Source organism: Carlito syrichta, unplaced genomic scaffold (assembly GCF_000164805.1).
Source record: "Carlito syrichta isolate Samal-C Ts95f unplaced genomic scaffold, Tarsius_syrichta-2.0.1 Scaffold314844, whole genome shotgun sequence".
NCBI lineage: Eukaryota > Metazoa > Chordata > Mammalia > Primates > Tarsiidae > Carlito > Carlito syrichta.
This window is the reverse complement of record NW_007258940.1, coordinates 270,531-282,649: the sequence shown is the minus strand read 5'-3', so window position 1 is coordinate 282,649 and position 12,119 is coordinate 270,531. Positions and strand designations below refer to the sequence as shown.

General features: G+C 41.0%; 1 protein-coding gene across 1 annotated transcript in view; it reads left to right on the top strand.

Annotated features, from left to right (window-relative positions):
* MANBA (mannosidase beta) overlaps nucleotides 1–12,119 on the top strand; it is a 101,301-nt gene that overhangs the window by 80,970 nt on the left and 8,212 nt on the right. Inside the window, exon 13 of the mRNA XM_008072083.2 lies at nucleotides 2,407–2,551. Coding sequence (XP_008070274.1) covers nucleotides 2,407–2,551 — 145 coding nt within the window. The remainder of the gene's footprint in view (nucleotides 1–2,406; nucleotides 2,552–12,119) is intronic.

The window sequence follows — 12,119 nt, the reverse complement described above, 5'->3', positions numbered from 1 at the left end:
GCGAGACCTCGTCTCTACAATAAATCAAAAACTAGCCGGGTGTGGTAGCACGTGCCTGTAGTTCCAGCTACTTGGAGGGCTGAGGTGGAAGGCTCGCCGGAGCCCAGCAGGTCGAGGCTGCAGTGACTGTGAGAATGCCACTGAATTCCAGCCTGGGTGACAGAGTGAGATTCCAACTCAAAAAAAAAAAAAAAAAGGAATGAAGTACTGGTACATGATACACCCTGAAGGAACCTCGAAAAATGGGGAGCCAATCACAAAAGCCACAGAGTGTACAATTCCATTTATATGAAATGTTCAGAATAGGCAAATCCCTAGAGACAGGAAGCAGATTAGTGATTTCCAGAAGCTGGGAAAGAGGAGAATGCGGAGTGACTGCTAACCAGTGTGGTGTTTCTTTTTTGGATGATGAAAATATCCTGAAATTTTATACTGGAGAGGATGTACAACCTTGTGACTGTACTAAAAAAAACAATGAAGTATAACCTCTAAGAGGGCAAATTGTATGGTATGCAAATTATATTTTAGTGAAAAAAATCGCTTTATTGAAAGAGTCTTATTGTCAGGATAACTTAAGTAAATAAAGTATACCAATACTGGAAGAACTTATTCACATGATGACTCCTAGTTTCAAGGGTGGGCGTGTGTTTCTGGAAAATGGGGCCCAGCTACAACTCTCTCAGTCTGGAAGAAGGGGATATGGGTTATGGAAAATAGCTAGCAATCCCCATCCTAGTGGCAAAGCTGGAATTGGGACCTAGGTCTTGGCTTGGTGTCCTTCAATTTCTTTTCACCATACCATCTGTCTCTCCAAGGAGACTGAATTCATAAGTGCAATCAAGCAGACTGCTGAGAATAGGCATATTTTAAAAACTAAAATAAGATTTGTCTGCTAACTGTGGGACTGAGTAAACTAGGAAATGACTAGGCATTTATCCCACTCTAATGTAAAGATTGCCCTCTTTAGGAAAGAATACGTGGGTGCATAAATATAGGTACAGTTTTTAAAGATAAAGGGACTGTTCCAGAGATTTTCCAGGGAACTAGGATTATACACCATCCCCTTAAGAAGAATAGTGGGCAACAGCCTTGTGAATTTTTATGAACAAAATTGTCATTCATTAGCCCCCACTGGTACCCACTTGGTTTGAGTAGACTCTGAGCCATGTTATTCTGTCTTTAGCTGAATTTTTTCACTTTTATAGGAAGACATCTGGCCTTAGTCTTCTAGTAGCTGCAAATACACTGTTTTTGTCTTCTCTTGAAGATCCAAGTCCTAGTCTAAGCCCATCCTATTCTCTGATTGAAGTCCTTCCAGCTCTGACCTTCTCTCCAGGATCTCCTTGGTGACCCATTCATGAGCCCTTCCTAGACAGTAACTTCAAACCAAAACCATCTGATATATACTGTGTCAGTAACAGCAGCAATAAGAGACTGATTTTTCAATGATGATGATAGTAATTAAGGGTCCTGAATGAATTTAGAAGGACTAAATTCACTTGTCTCATTGCAGCAGTTTACTATCTGTTCTGCTGTAACGAAGGAATTGCATTCATGAGAAATCTTATATTATCAAAGATCATGACATAAAAACAATTGTTTGACTAGGAAAAAAAGAGTTAGGGATTGAATAATATCAACTCATAATAACAATATTCTTTTTCTATAGATTTTTTTCTAATAAAAGCTGTTTTTTTTGAGTTGGAGTCTCACTCTGTCGCCCAGACTGGAGTGCAGTGGCACGCTCCCGGCCACCGCAGCCTCGACCTGCTGGGCTCTGGCGATCCTTCTGCTTCAGCCTTCCGAGTAGCTGGAACTGCAGGCACGCGCTACCACGCCTGGCTAATTTTTTGATTTATTGTAGAGATGAGGTCTGGCCAAGTTGCCTAGGCGGGTCTCGAACCCGCAGGCTCAGGTAATCCACTCACTTCAACCTCCCAACGCTCGGGTTTACAGGCTGAGCCACCGAGCCCGGCTAAAAGCTGTTTTTTAATAGCTATGAATATATTAGCAAAATCCATCACTGAAAAAACCTTGTGTTTGACTACTTATAGCTCTTGCTCTGGAATAATAGTCTTTGTTTTCCTTCATGACCTACAATATCATTAGCAAAAAACGATTTACAGCGTCCTATTCCCTTTGTCACCACTGTTATAATAAATCAAACACCAAGTCTCCCAGACAAACCCACTGTTATAGACAATGGTGTCTCTCATGTTAGGGACTTGGTTAGATCTAGTATAATAATGGTGTTCCTAATGCGAATCAAATTCTCTAGTTTATCTTATTTGCAAAAACAAACAAACAAAACAAAATAAAAAAAAATCTCAAGCCTGTAAGTTCCTCAGATCTAGATAGCCAACATCAAACAATAACAGCAGTGTATGAATGCTTTCCCTGAATCAGGTGATGCAGGCTCAGTGTGTCAAAACAGAAACTGAATTCTACCGCCGCAGTCGCAGTGAGATAGTGAATCGTGAAGGGCACACCATGGGGGCACTTTATTGGCAGTTGAATGACATCTGGCAGGCTCCTTCCTGGGCTTCTCTAGGTAAGTGTTTCAGAGTTGTTTGTGTGAGTAACAGAAAGTCATGCCTGTGGTCAAGACTGAGAAAGCACAGACCGTGAGAAGTCAGATTAGTCCAAAAGAACCATAACCAAGAGGCCATTCTACAACTATTCTGTCCCCCATCCCCTAAATAATCTTTCCATGAGCCTTAGGGGCAAACTAATGATGAGTTCTGTGCTGTGCAAAGTCACACCAGCAGGTAAGAAGGAGGTAGATTCATGCATATACAAAGGTCTCAGCCATCTGTCTTGCAAGTATTGCATAAAATTTTGGATTTATTGGCGGGCGTGGTGGCTTAAGCCTGTAATCCCAGCACTTTGGGAGGCCAAGGTGAGAGGATTACCTGAGCCTGCGGGTTCAAGACCAGCCTGGGCAACATGGTGAGACCTCGTCTCTACAATAAATCAATAAATTAGCGGGGTGTGGTAGCGCACGCCTGTAGTTCCGGCTACTTGGAAGGCTGAGGTGGAAGGATCACTGGAGCCCAGCAGGTCAATGCTGGGGTGGCCATGAGTATGCCACTATACTCCAGCCTGGGCAATGGAGTGAGACTCCAACTCAAAAAGGAAAAAAAGAATTTTAAATTTATCTAAGAGGACTTTCTAGGGCCAAAGAAGCATGAACTTAAGCATCCTTTCTTCTGTGTTGGAGAATTCAACCAAGTAGAAGATTGATCCAGTTAAGTGTTAAAGTGCCCTTTTCTCTGACTCCCTTTAAGCCCATAAATCATCTTTATTATGGCCTATTTAGCCCTTGGGGGAAGGGTAGTAGAGACTGAAATCCAAATAGTGAAGATTACCAGTTGAACCAGTTCAACCTGCAACAGATGAGATGACTGGCATGGAACTTGCAGTTTGAATTATCCCATCTATTTTGGTACATTAAAAAAAGTAAGGAACAGTTATGAGTCTTTGGCCTTCACCAAAGGTGATTTGAAGCAAAGTTCAGTTAATAGTATAAACAATAGTCTTGTTAAAAATTTGAGACAAGGCCTTAAAGTAAAAAGGCCATTTTGCTGGGTGAGGCTCTTAAACTGTTTGTGAATGCAGATCTGAAAGAGTTTGTTCCAAATGTGCTTTCATTAGTGCCAGATGGATGACTTTTTCGGTGCACTGGGTTTCTGATCAAGTCTTTCTGACCAAACTCCTTATCGGCACCAGCCAGATAAAAGAGTATTGAATAAAAATCAAGGATGAACTGGGGGGAAAATGACGATGCTGGAAAGGTAGACAGGGAGATATTGTTCAGAGACACCTAGACACTGACCTTGCCTTCTGTCTTTTGATAATGAGGTTGTGAACTTCTGAAGCTGAGTTTTAGTCAAGAAATGGAGGCCAGACTCAGTGGCTCAAGCCTGTAATCCCACACTTTGGGAGGCTGAGGCGAGAGGATTACCTGAGTCCAGGGTTTCGAGACTAGCCTGGGCAACTTGGTGAGACTTCATCCCTACACTAAATCAAAAAATGAGCCAGACATGGTGGCGCATGCCTGTAATTCCAGCTACTTGGAAGACTGAGATGGAATGATTGCCTAAGCCCAGCAGGTCAAGGTTGTGGTGGCCGTGAGCATGCCACTGCCCTCCAGCCTGGGTGACGGAGTGAGACTCCAGCTCAAAAATAAATACATGGAAGAGTTTCGTTTTTGTAAATGTTCTGGTAAATGCTTGCATGTAGATTATTTTTTATGAACTCTTCAAAAAGGGTAGGTCTGTGGGAAGAAATCTACTCAAACTCAAAGTGCTTTTTCTGTTTTCTCACTCTACAACAACTGTCAACACAGAAGACTTCTGTGATCAAATGTGTGGGGGTTTTCCCCATCCAAGGAAGCAATCGGTTCTGCAGCAAACATCAGCAGGGTGTCCTCCAAGCCCAACACTATCTACCTGGAGACAGTGTTAGATCCCACAGGGTAAGGGCTTAGTCCCACAGAACTGCCCCTCTGTTCAGGAACCGGTCACACAAGTCCAGGTCTCTAGAACTTCTGACTGACTGGCTTCAAGTTGGAGTTCCTATATCCCACTCTTTGAGTTTAGTTAATTTGATAGAGTGACTTACAGAACACAGGACACACTCACTTACATTTACCAGGTTATTACAAAAGACATTTTTAAAGATACAAGTAAACAACTGGATGAAGAGAAACACAGGTGAGGTCTGGAAGGGTCCTGAGTACAGGACCTTCTGTCCCTATGGGGCTGGGCAGTGCTGCCCTCCAGGCACATGAGTGAGTTCTTCTTCACCTTTCTATCAGCCTTCACATGTCCAGCTACTCAGAAGCTCTTCGAATCCTGTCCTCTTGAGCCTTTTATAGAGACTTCATTCGATAGCCATGACTGACAACTGTGTAGAAATGTGATTGGACAAAGAGGGTGTGATTTAACACTAGACTGCATGGGGAAACCCAGCAGGGCCTGTCTGTCTTTCCTCCAGAGTAAGGGGCAGGACCCCTTCTGAAATGAGGGTCTTATGACTCACAATCAGATTAGAGACCTGCCTTGGGCTGGTGAAAGGAAGGCAAGAGAAGTTCAGAGAGATAGATTCTTTCTCTTTTTTTTTTTTGAGTTGGAGTCTCACTGTCACCCAGACTGGAGGGCAGTGACATGCTCCCGGCCACCACAGCCTCAACCTGCTGGGCTCCGGCGATCCTTCCGCCTCAGCCTTCCAAGTAGCCAGAATTACAGGCATGCGCTACCACACCCGGCTGATTTTTTGATCTATTGTAGAGATGAGGTCTCGCTGCCCAGGCAGGTCTTGAGCCCGCGGGCTCAGGCAATCCACTCACCTCGGCCTCCCAAAGTGCTGGGATTACAGGCTGAGCCACCGAGCTCAGCCAGATTCTCTTTTCTGAGGCCTGCTTCTGAGTGCTAAAGCACCCACTATTATAACAAAAGACTACATCAAGGGCATGGTAGTTTTGAGCTGAGAGCCGTGGGTGAAAACTGATATATATAATAATATCACAGTAGGTAAGCCCAAGAACAAGAGAATGATGGCAAAGCAAGAATTTGACTGTTTTCTAAACTCTGGCAGGACTCTCCCTGGATGGAGAGGTTCACCAGCACCTTGAACTTATTCGAGAAAACAGGTACTAGAGAAGAAGCTTTAACAAATTTTATCTGCTTCTACTCTGGGCAGCCTGATAACTCTATTTAACTCTGTTTAATTGACTCTATAAATCCACTGCTTATAGTGTGTGCAGGTGGGGAGATATATGTCATCTCTTATCACCTGAAATGGTGGCACTTTAAAGGGGTCAATAACTACTTAAAATCTGTATGTTTTTATATACAGTCATGCACCACACAATGTTTTGGTCAACAACAGACTGCATATATGACAGTGGTCCCATAAGATTAAATACTGTATTTTTTCATAATTGCCTACAGCATTCTGTATAGTGACATGCTGTACAGATCTGTACACCACATGGCCTAGGTGTGTAGTAGGCTATACCATCTAGGTGTGTGTAAGTACACTCTATGATGTTCACACAATGATGAAATCACCTAATGACACATTTCTCAGAATGTGTCCCCGCTGTTAAGTGAGGTATCACAGTATTTTCTTTTTCAAAAAAATAGTCTATAGTTACAATTCTGTAAATACAAAAGTACACCTGGACATTTTGCTTCATCTGTAAACTTGGACAGTTACAGAGCTAATGGTGAAGCCAGAAATCACATAGAATTTTTAACCTGTGAGACAGAGCATTATGTTGGGAAGCAAGCTTTATTACTGATTAATAACTTAGGGTGGTGTCTTAGGCCATTTTATGTTGCCATAACAGAATACCACAGACTGGGTTATTTGTAATGAACAGAAATTCATTTGGCTCATGGTTCTGGGAAATCTGTGGTGCTGGGATCTGGTGAGGGTTCTCCTGCTGTGCCAGCCCATGGCAGAAGGCAGAAAGACAAGAGAGCTTGAGGGAGCTAGGGAGCAAGAGAGGGCAGAACTTGCTTCTGTAACAACTCACTCTTGTGATAAGAATCCTACTCTCCTGATGATAACAACATTAATTCATTCATAAGAGTGAAGCCCTCAGTCAGGTGTAGTGGCTCAAGCCTGGAATCCCAGCACTTTGGGAGGCCAAGGCGAGAGGATTGTCTGAGCCTGTGGGTTCGTGACCAGTCTGGTCAACATGGTGAGACCTCATCTCTACAATAAATCAAAAAATTAGCTGGGTGTGGTAGCGCACCCCTGTAGTTCCGGCTACTTGGAAGGCTGAGGCGGAAGGATTGTCTGAGCCCAGCAAGTCGAGGCTGCGGTAGCTGGGAGCGTGCCATTGTACTTCAGCCTGGGAGACAGAGTGAGACTGCAAATCAAAAAAAAAAAAAATGAGTGAAGTCCTCATGGCCTAAACACCTCTTAATCGTTCCTCCTCTTAATACATCACAATGGCAATTCGATTTTGACATGAGTTTTGGAGGAGACATTCAAACATAGCAGATGTATATCAGAGAGAACTTTTGCTTCAGTTTCTGTTCTCCTGAGAGTATTCTGTTTGTGTGGCCTTAACCTCTGGAACCACACATTTAAAGTCCTTCTCTGTAATGGAAACTTCACACAAGATTGTGAAAGTTACCTCAGGTCTGAGCCATCTTCCATTTATGAGAAAACTTTCCAAATTTAAGTTTGTAGTTCACTTTATAGCTTCAATAGGAAGGGGCTTTCCACAGCACAGCACATCACACTCCCCTTGTCATGGTTGTTTTATTTTATTATTATTATTTTTTATTATAAAGATGTGGGGTATAATTCAGGGTTATGTATACAAACATTGATTATGCAGGTACCCTTGTTGATGAGGTATGCCCCTCCCTCCCCTAGCAGTTTCCCTCAACTGCCAATTCCAACGCCCCCCCCGACAGTTTCCCATTACTGCCAAACGCTTTATTATAGTATTGTAATTGTTCAAGTTTCGCTTATGAGTGAGAACATATGGTACTCTGTTCTTCGTTTCTGTGATAGATCACTGAGTATGATCAACTCCAAATCCATCCAAGTTGCTGTGAAGTCCTTATATTTATCCTTCTTTATGGCTGCATAATATTCCATTGTGTTTATATGTACCACATTTTCTTTATCCAGTCCAGCTTTGATGGGCAATATGGTTGGTTCCATGTTTTTGCTATTGTGACTAGAGCTGCAACAAACATACGTGTTTATTGTAGAATGATTTGATTTCCCCTGGGTATATTCCCAATAGGGGAATTGCTGGGTCATATGGAAGGTCAATTTTTAGTTCTTTCAGAAATCGTCACACTGTCTTCCAAAGAAGTTGCACTAGTTTGCATTCCTACCAGCAGTGTAGGAATGTTCCTTTTTGTCTACATCCTCGCCAGCATCTGTTGTTGTTTGTCTTATTAATGATGGCTATTCTTATTGGGGTTAGGTGGTGTCTCAGTGTGGTTTTGATTTGCATTTCTCTGGTGATGAGTGAGGCTGAGCCCTTTTTCATGTGTCTGTTGACTGCCCGGATATCTTCGTCTGAGAAGTGTCTATTCATATCTTTTGCCCACTGTTTAAAGGGCTGTTTGTTTTTTTTCTTTTGGCGCATTTGAGTTCCTTGTAGATCCTAGAGGTTAGGCCTTTGTCAGATATACAATTGGCAAATATTTTTTCCCATTCTGTGGGCTGTCTCCCTACTCTCTTGATGGTTTTTTTTGCTTTGCAGAAGCTCGTGAGTTTGATGAGATCCCACTTGTCTATCTTATTTCTTAAGGTATTGGCCTTTAGGGTTCTGAATAGGAATTGGTTGCCAGTTCCAATTTCCATAAGGGTGTGTCCTGCATTTTCTAAGATTCTTATAGTTTAAGGTTTTACGTTTAGATTTTTGATCTATTTAGAGTTAATTTTTGTGTATGGTGTTAGGTAGGGGTCAATCTTCTGCATGTGGTCAGCCAGTTTTCCCAGCATCATTTGCTGAATAGGTTCTCCTCTCCCCAGTGGTTGTTGTTGGAGGATTTGTCAACGATGAGTTGGTTGAGAAATTGAGGCTTTGCTTCTGGAATCTCTATCCTGTTCCATTGGTCTATGTGCCTGTTCTTGTATCAATACCAGGCTGTTTTGATTACTGTAGCCTTATAGTAAAGTTTGAAGTCTGGAAGTGTGATACTGCCTGGTTTGTTTCTTTTGCTAAGGATTGTTTTGGCTATTTGTGGTCATTTATGTTTCCATATGAATTTCTATATTGTCATTTCCAGGTCTGAGAATGATGTTGGTAACTTAATGGGTACTGCGTTGAATCTATAGATTGCCTTTGGTAGAATGAATATTTTAACAATGTTGATTCTTCCTATCCATGAGCATGTAATATTTTTCCATTTGTTTGTGTCTTCTTGGATTTCTTTGAGCAGTGTTTTGTAGTTCTCCTTGTAAAGGTCTTTCACTTCTCTGGTTAGGAAGATGCCAAGGTATTCCTTTGTGTGTGTGTGTGTGTGTGTGTGTGTGGCTATTGTGAATGGGATTGTGCTTTTTATTTGGGTCTCTGCCTGCTTGTTGTTGGTGTATAGGAATGCAACTGTCTTTTGCACATTTATTTATTTATTTCCTGGATGAAATTTTTTATTGCTAAAATCTCCATTACAAATTCTTTCAGTGTTGCATCTTGTCTTTCTTGAGTCCTATTCACATTTATTTTGTACCCTGAGACTTTGCCAAAGTCCTTTATCAGTGCAAGCAGGTTTTTGACAGATTCTCTTGGATTTTCAAGGTATAGGATCATATCATCAGCAAAGAGGATAACTTGACCTCCTCTTTTCCTCTTTGGATATCCCTGATTTCCTTCTCCTGTCTAATTGCCTGAGCTAGGACTTTCAACACAATATTGAACAACAGGGGTGAGAGTGGGCAGCCTTGTCTTGTTCCAGTTTTCAGGGGAAATGTTTCCAGCTTCTGTCCATTTAGCAATATGTTAGCTGTGGGCTTATCATAGATTGCACTTACTATGTTAAGGTATGTTCCTTCTATACCCAGGTGTTTGAGGGTTTTTATCAAGAAGGGATGCTGGATTTTATCAAAACCTTTTTCTATATCTAATGAGATAATCATGTGGTTCTTGTTTTTACATCTGTTGATGTATTTAATGACATTTATGGTCTTGCAAATGTTGAACCAGCCCTGCATCCTGGAGATGAAGGCTTCTTGGTCATGGTGGATGATTTTTTAGATGTGTTTTTGGATCCAATTTGCTAGAAACTTGTTGAGGACTTTTGCATCTATGTTCATAAGGGATATTGGCCTGTAGTTCTCTTTTTTGTTGTTGAATCTTTACCTGGCTTGGGTATCACTGTGATGTTAGCTTTGTAAAATGATTTGGGGGAATCCCATCTTTCTCAATTGCCTGGAATACTTTCAGTAGGATTGGTATCAGCTCCTCCTTGTATGTTTTGCTTTTTTTGATAGGTAGTTTTTGTATGACAGAGTCAATTTCCTGGGTTGTTATTGGTCTATTTAGTGTCTCGATGTCTTGTTTCAACCTGGGGAGGTTGTGTGATGTCAAAAAGTCCTCCATTTCATTTAGGTTATCAAGTTTGTTTCCATACAGGTGTACATAGTAATCTCTGATAATTTTTTGTATTTCTTTGGAGTCAGTTGTGATTTGATCTTTTGTATTTCTGATTGTGTTTGGGCTTTTTCTCTCTTTTTCTTGGTCATTCTGGCTAGAGGCCCATCAATCTTATTAATTCTTTCAAAGAACCAGCTTTTTTTGTTTTTGATGTTTTCTATGATATTTTTGTCTTATTTTTGTGATTTGTATTCTTCTGCTAAAGTTGGGGTTTTGGTGGTCTTCTCTTTCCAACTCCCTTAGGTGATTTGTTAGGCTCTGAAGTTCTGATCTTTCCGTTTTCTTGATGTGCGTTCATAGAGATATAAATTCCCCTTTGAGAACTGATTTCAGGGCATCCCAGAGGTTTTGGTAAGATGTTTCTTCATTTTCATTTGTTTCCAGGAATCTTTCAATGTCTGCTTTGGTTTCTGTATTGACTCAGTAGCTGTTTAGCATCATGCCATTTAGTGTTCATGACTTTGTGGGCTTTGGGAAATGTTGTTGATGTTGATATTTATTTTTAATTCCACTGTGGTCTGAGAATGTGCATGGCAAGATTTCAACCTTATGGAATTTGTTTGTGCTTGATTTATGGCCAAGGATGTGATCAATCTTGGAGTATATTCCATGTGGTGATAAGTAGAAAGTATATTCTGTGGTTTTTGGGTGGAATAATCTGTAGGTATCTATTAAGTCCGTTTGGTTGAGTGTCAAGTTTAGGTTCTGGATCTCCTTGTTGATTTTTTGCCTCGATGATTTATCTATCAGTGGGGTATTCAAGTCCCCTGCTCTAATAGTGTTAGAGTCAATATCTTTTTTTAGTTTACTTAGTAGTTGTTTTAAAAATGCTGGTGCTCCTGTGTTGGGTGTGTATATGTTTAGGATGGATATTTCTTGTTGGTGGATTGAACCTTTTATCGTTATATAGTGTCCTTTTGCATCTTTTTAAATTTTTGATAGCTTAAAGGTTGTTTTGTCTGATATTAAGATTGCAACTCCTGCCCTCTTTTGTGATCTATTTGTCTGGAAACTCATTTTCAACCTTTAACTTTAAGTCTGTGTATGTCCCTTGAAGTGAGATGAGTCTCCTGGATGCAGCAAATAATTGGGTCATGGTTTCTTATCCAGTCTACCATTCTGTGTCTTTTCAGTGGTACATTTAGTCCATTCACATTCAGGCTGATTATTGAAATATGACTGTTTATCACTGTCATGAGGTTCTTATAAAGTTTTTCCTTTGTTTGCTTGTTTTTTTGGGGGGGCTTTGGGGTTAATCTATGTGTGTGTTTTCAAGTTTCTTGTTGGGCTGTATTCTCTGCTGATTCTGTGCTCTTGGGAAGTGTGTGGTCAATCATTTTCTTCCTTCTTCTGTGCTTAATACCTTTTTAAGTGTCTCCTGTAGAGCTGGTCTAGAAGCTGCATGATCTCTTAGGGATTGGATGTCTGGGAAGGATTTTAATTCTCCGACACTGATGAAGCTGAGCTTGGCTGAATAAGAAATTCTTGGTTTAAACTGGTTATCTTTGAGGACTTTGAATATAGGGCTCCAGTCCCTTCTTGCTTATAGTGTTTCTGCTGATAGGTCTGCTGCTATTCTCAATGGTGTTCCCTGGTAGGTAGTCTGACCTTTCTCTCTTGCTGCCTATAGAATTTTTTCTTTTGTGCCTACTTTTTGTAGACAAATTATTATGTGTTGTCTTCTCATTTGATGTCTTTTGGGAATTCTGTATATCTCTTGTATTTGGCTGGTCACATCTCTGGTGAAATGGGTAAAGTTTTCTTGGATTTTTTCCTGGAATACTTGCTCCAAGTTGTTCTCCATTTCCCTTTCTTCTTCTGGGATACTAGTCCCAGAAGGTTCTGCCTCTTGACACATTCGTTATGTAGAGTCCTTTTGTATCTTTTAAAATTTCTGATAGCTTAAAGGTTGTTTTGTCTGATATTAAGATTGCAACTCCTGCCTTCTTTTGTGATCCATTTGCCTGGAAACTCGTTTTCC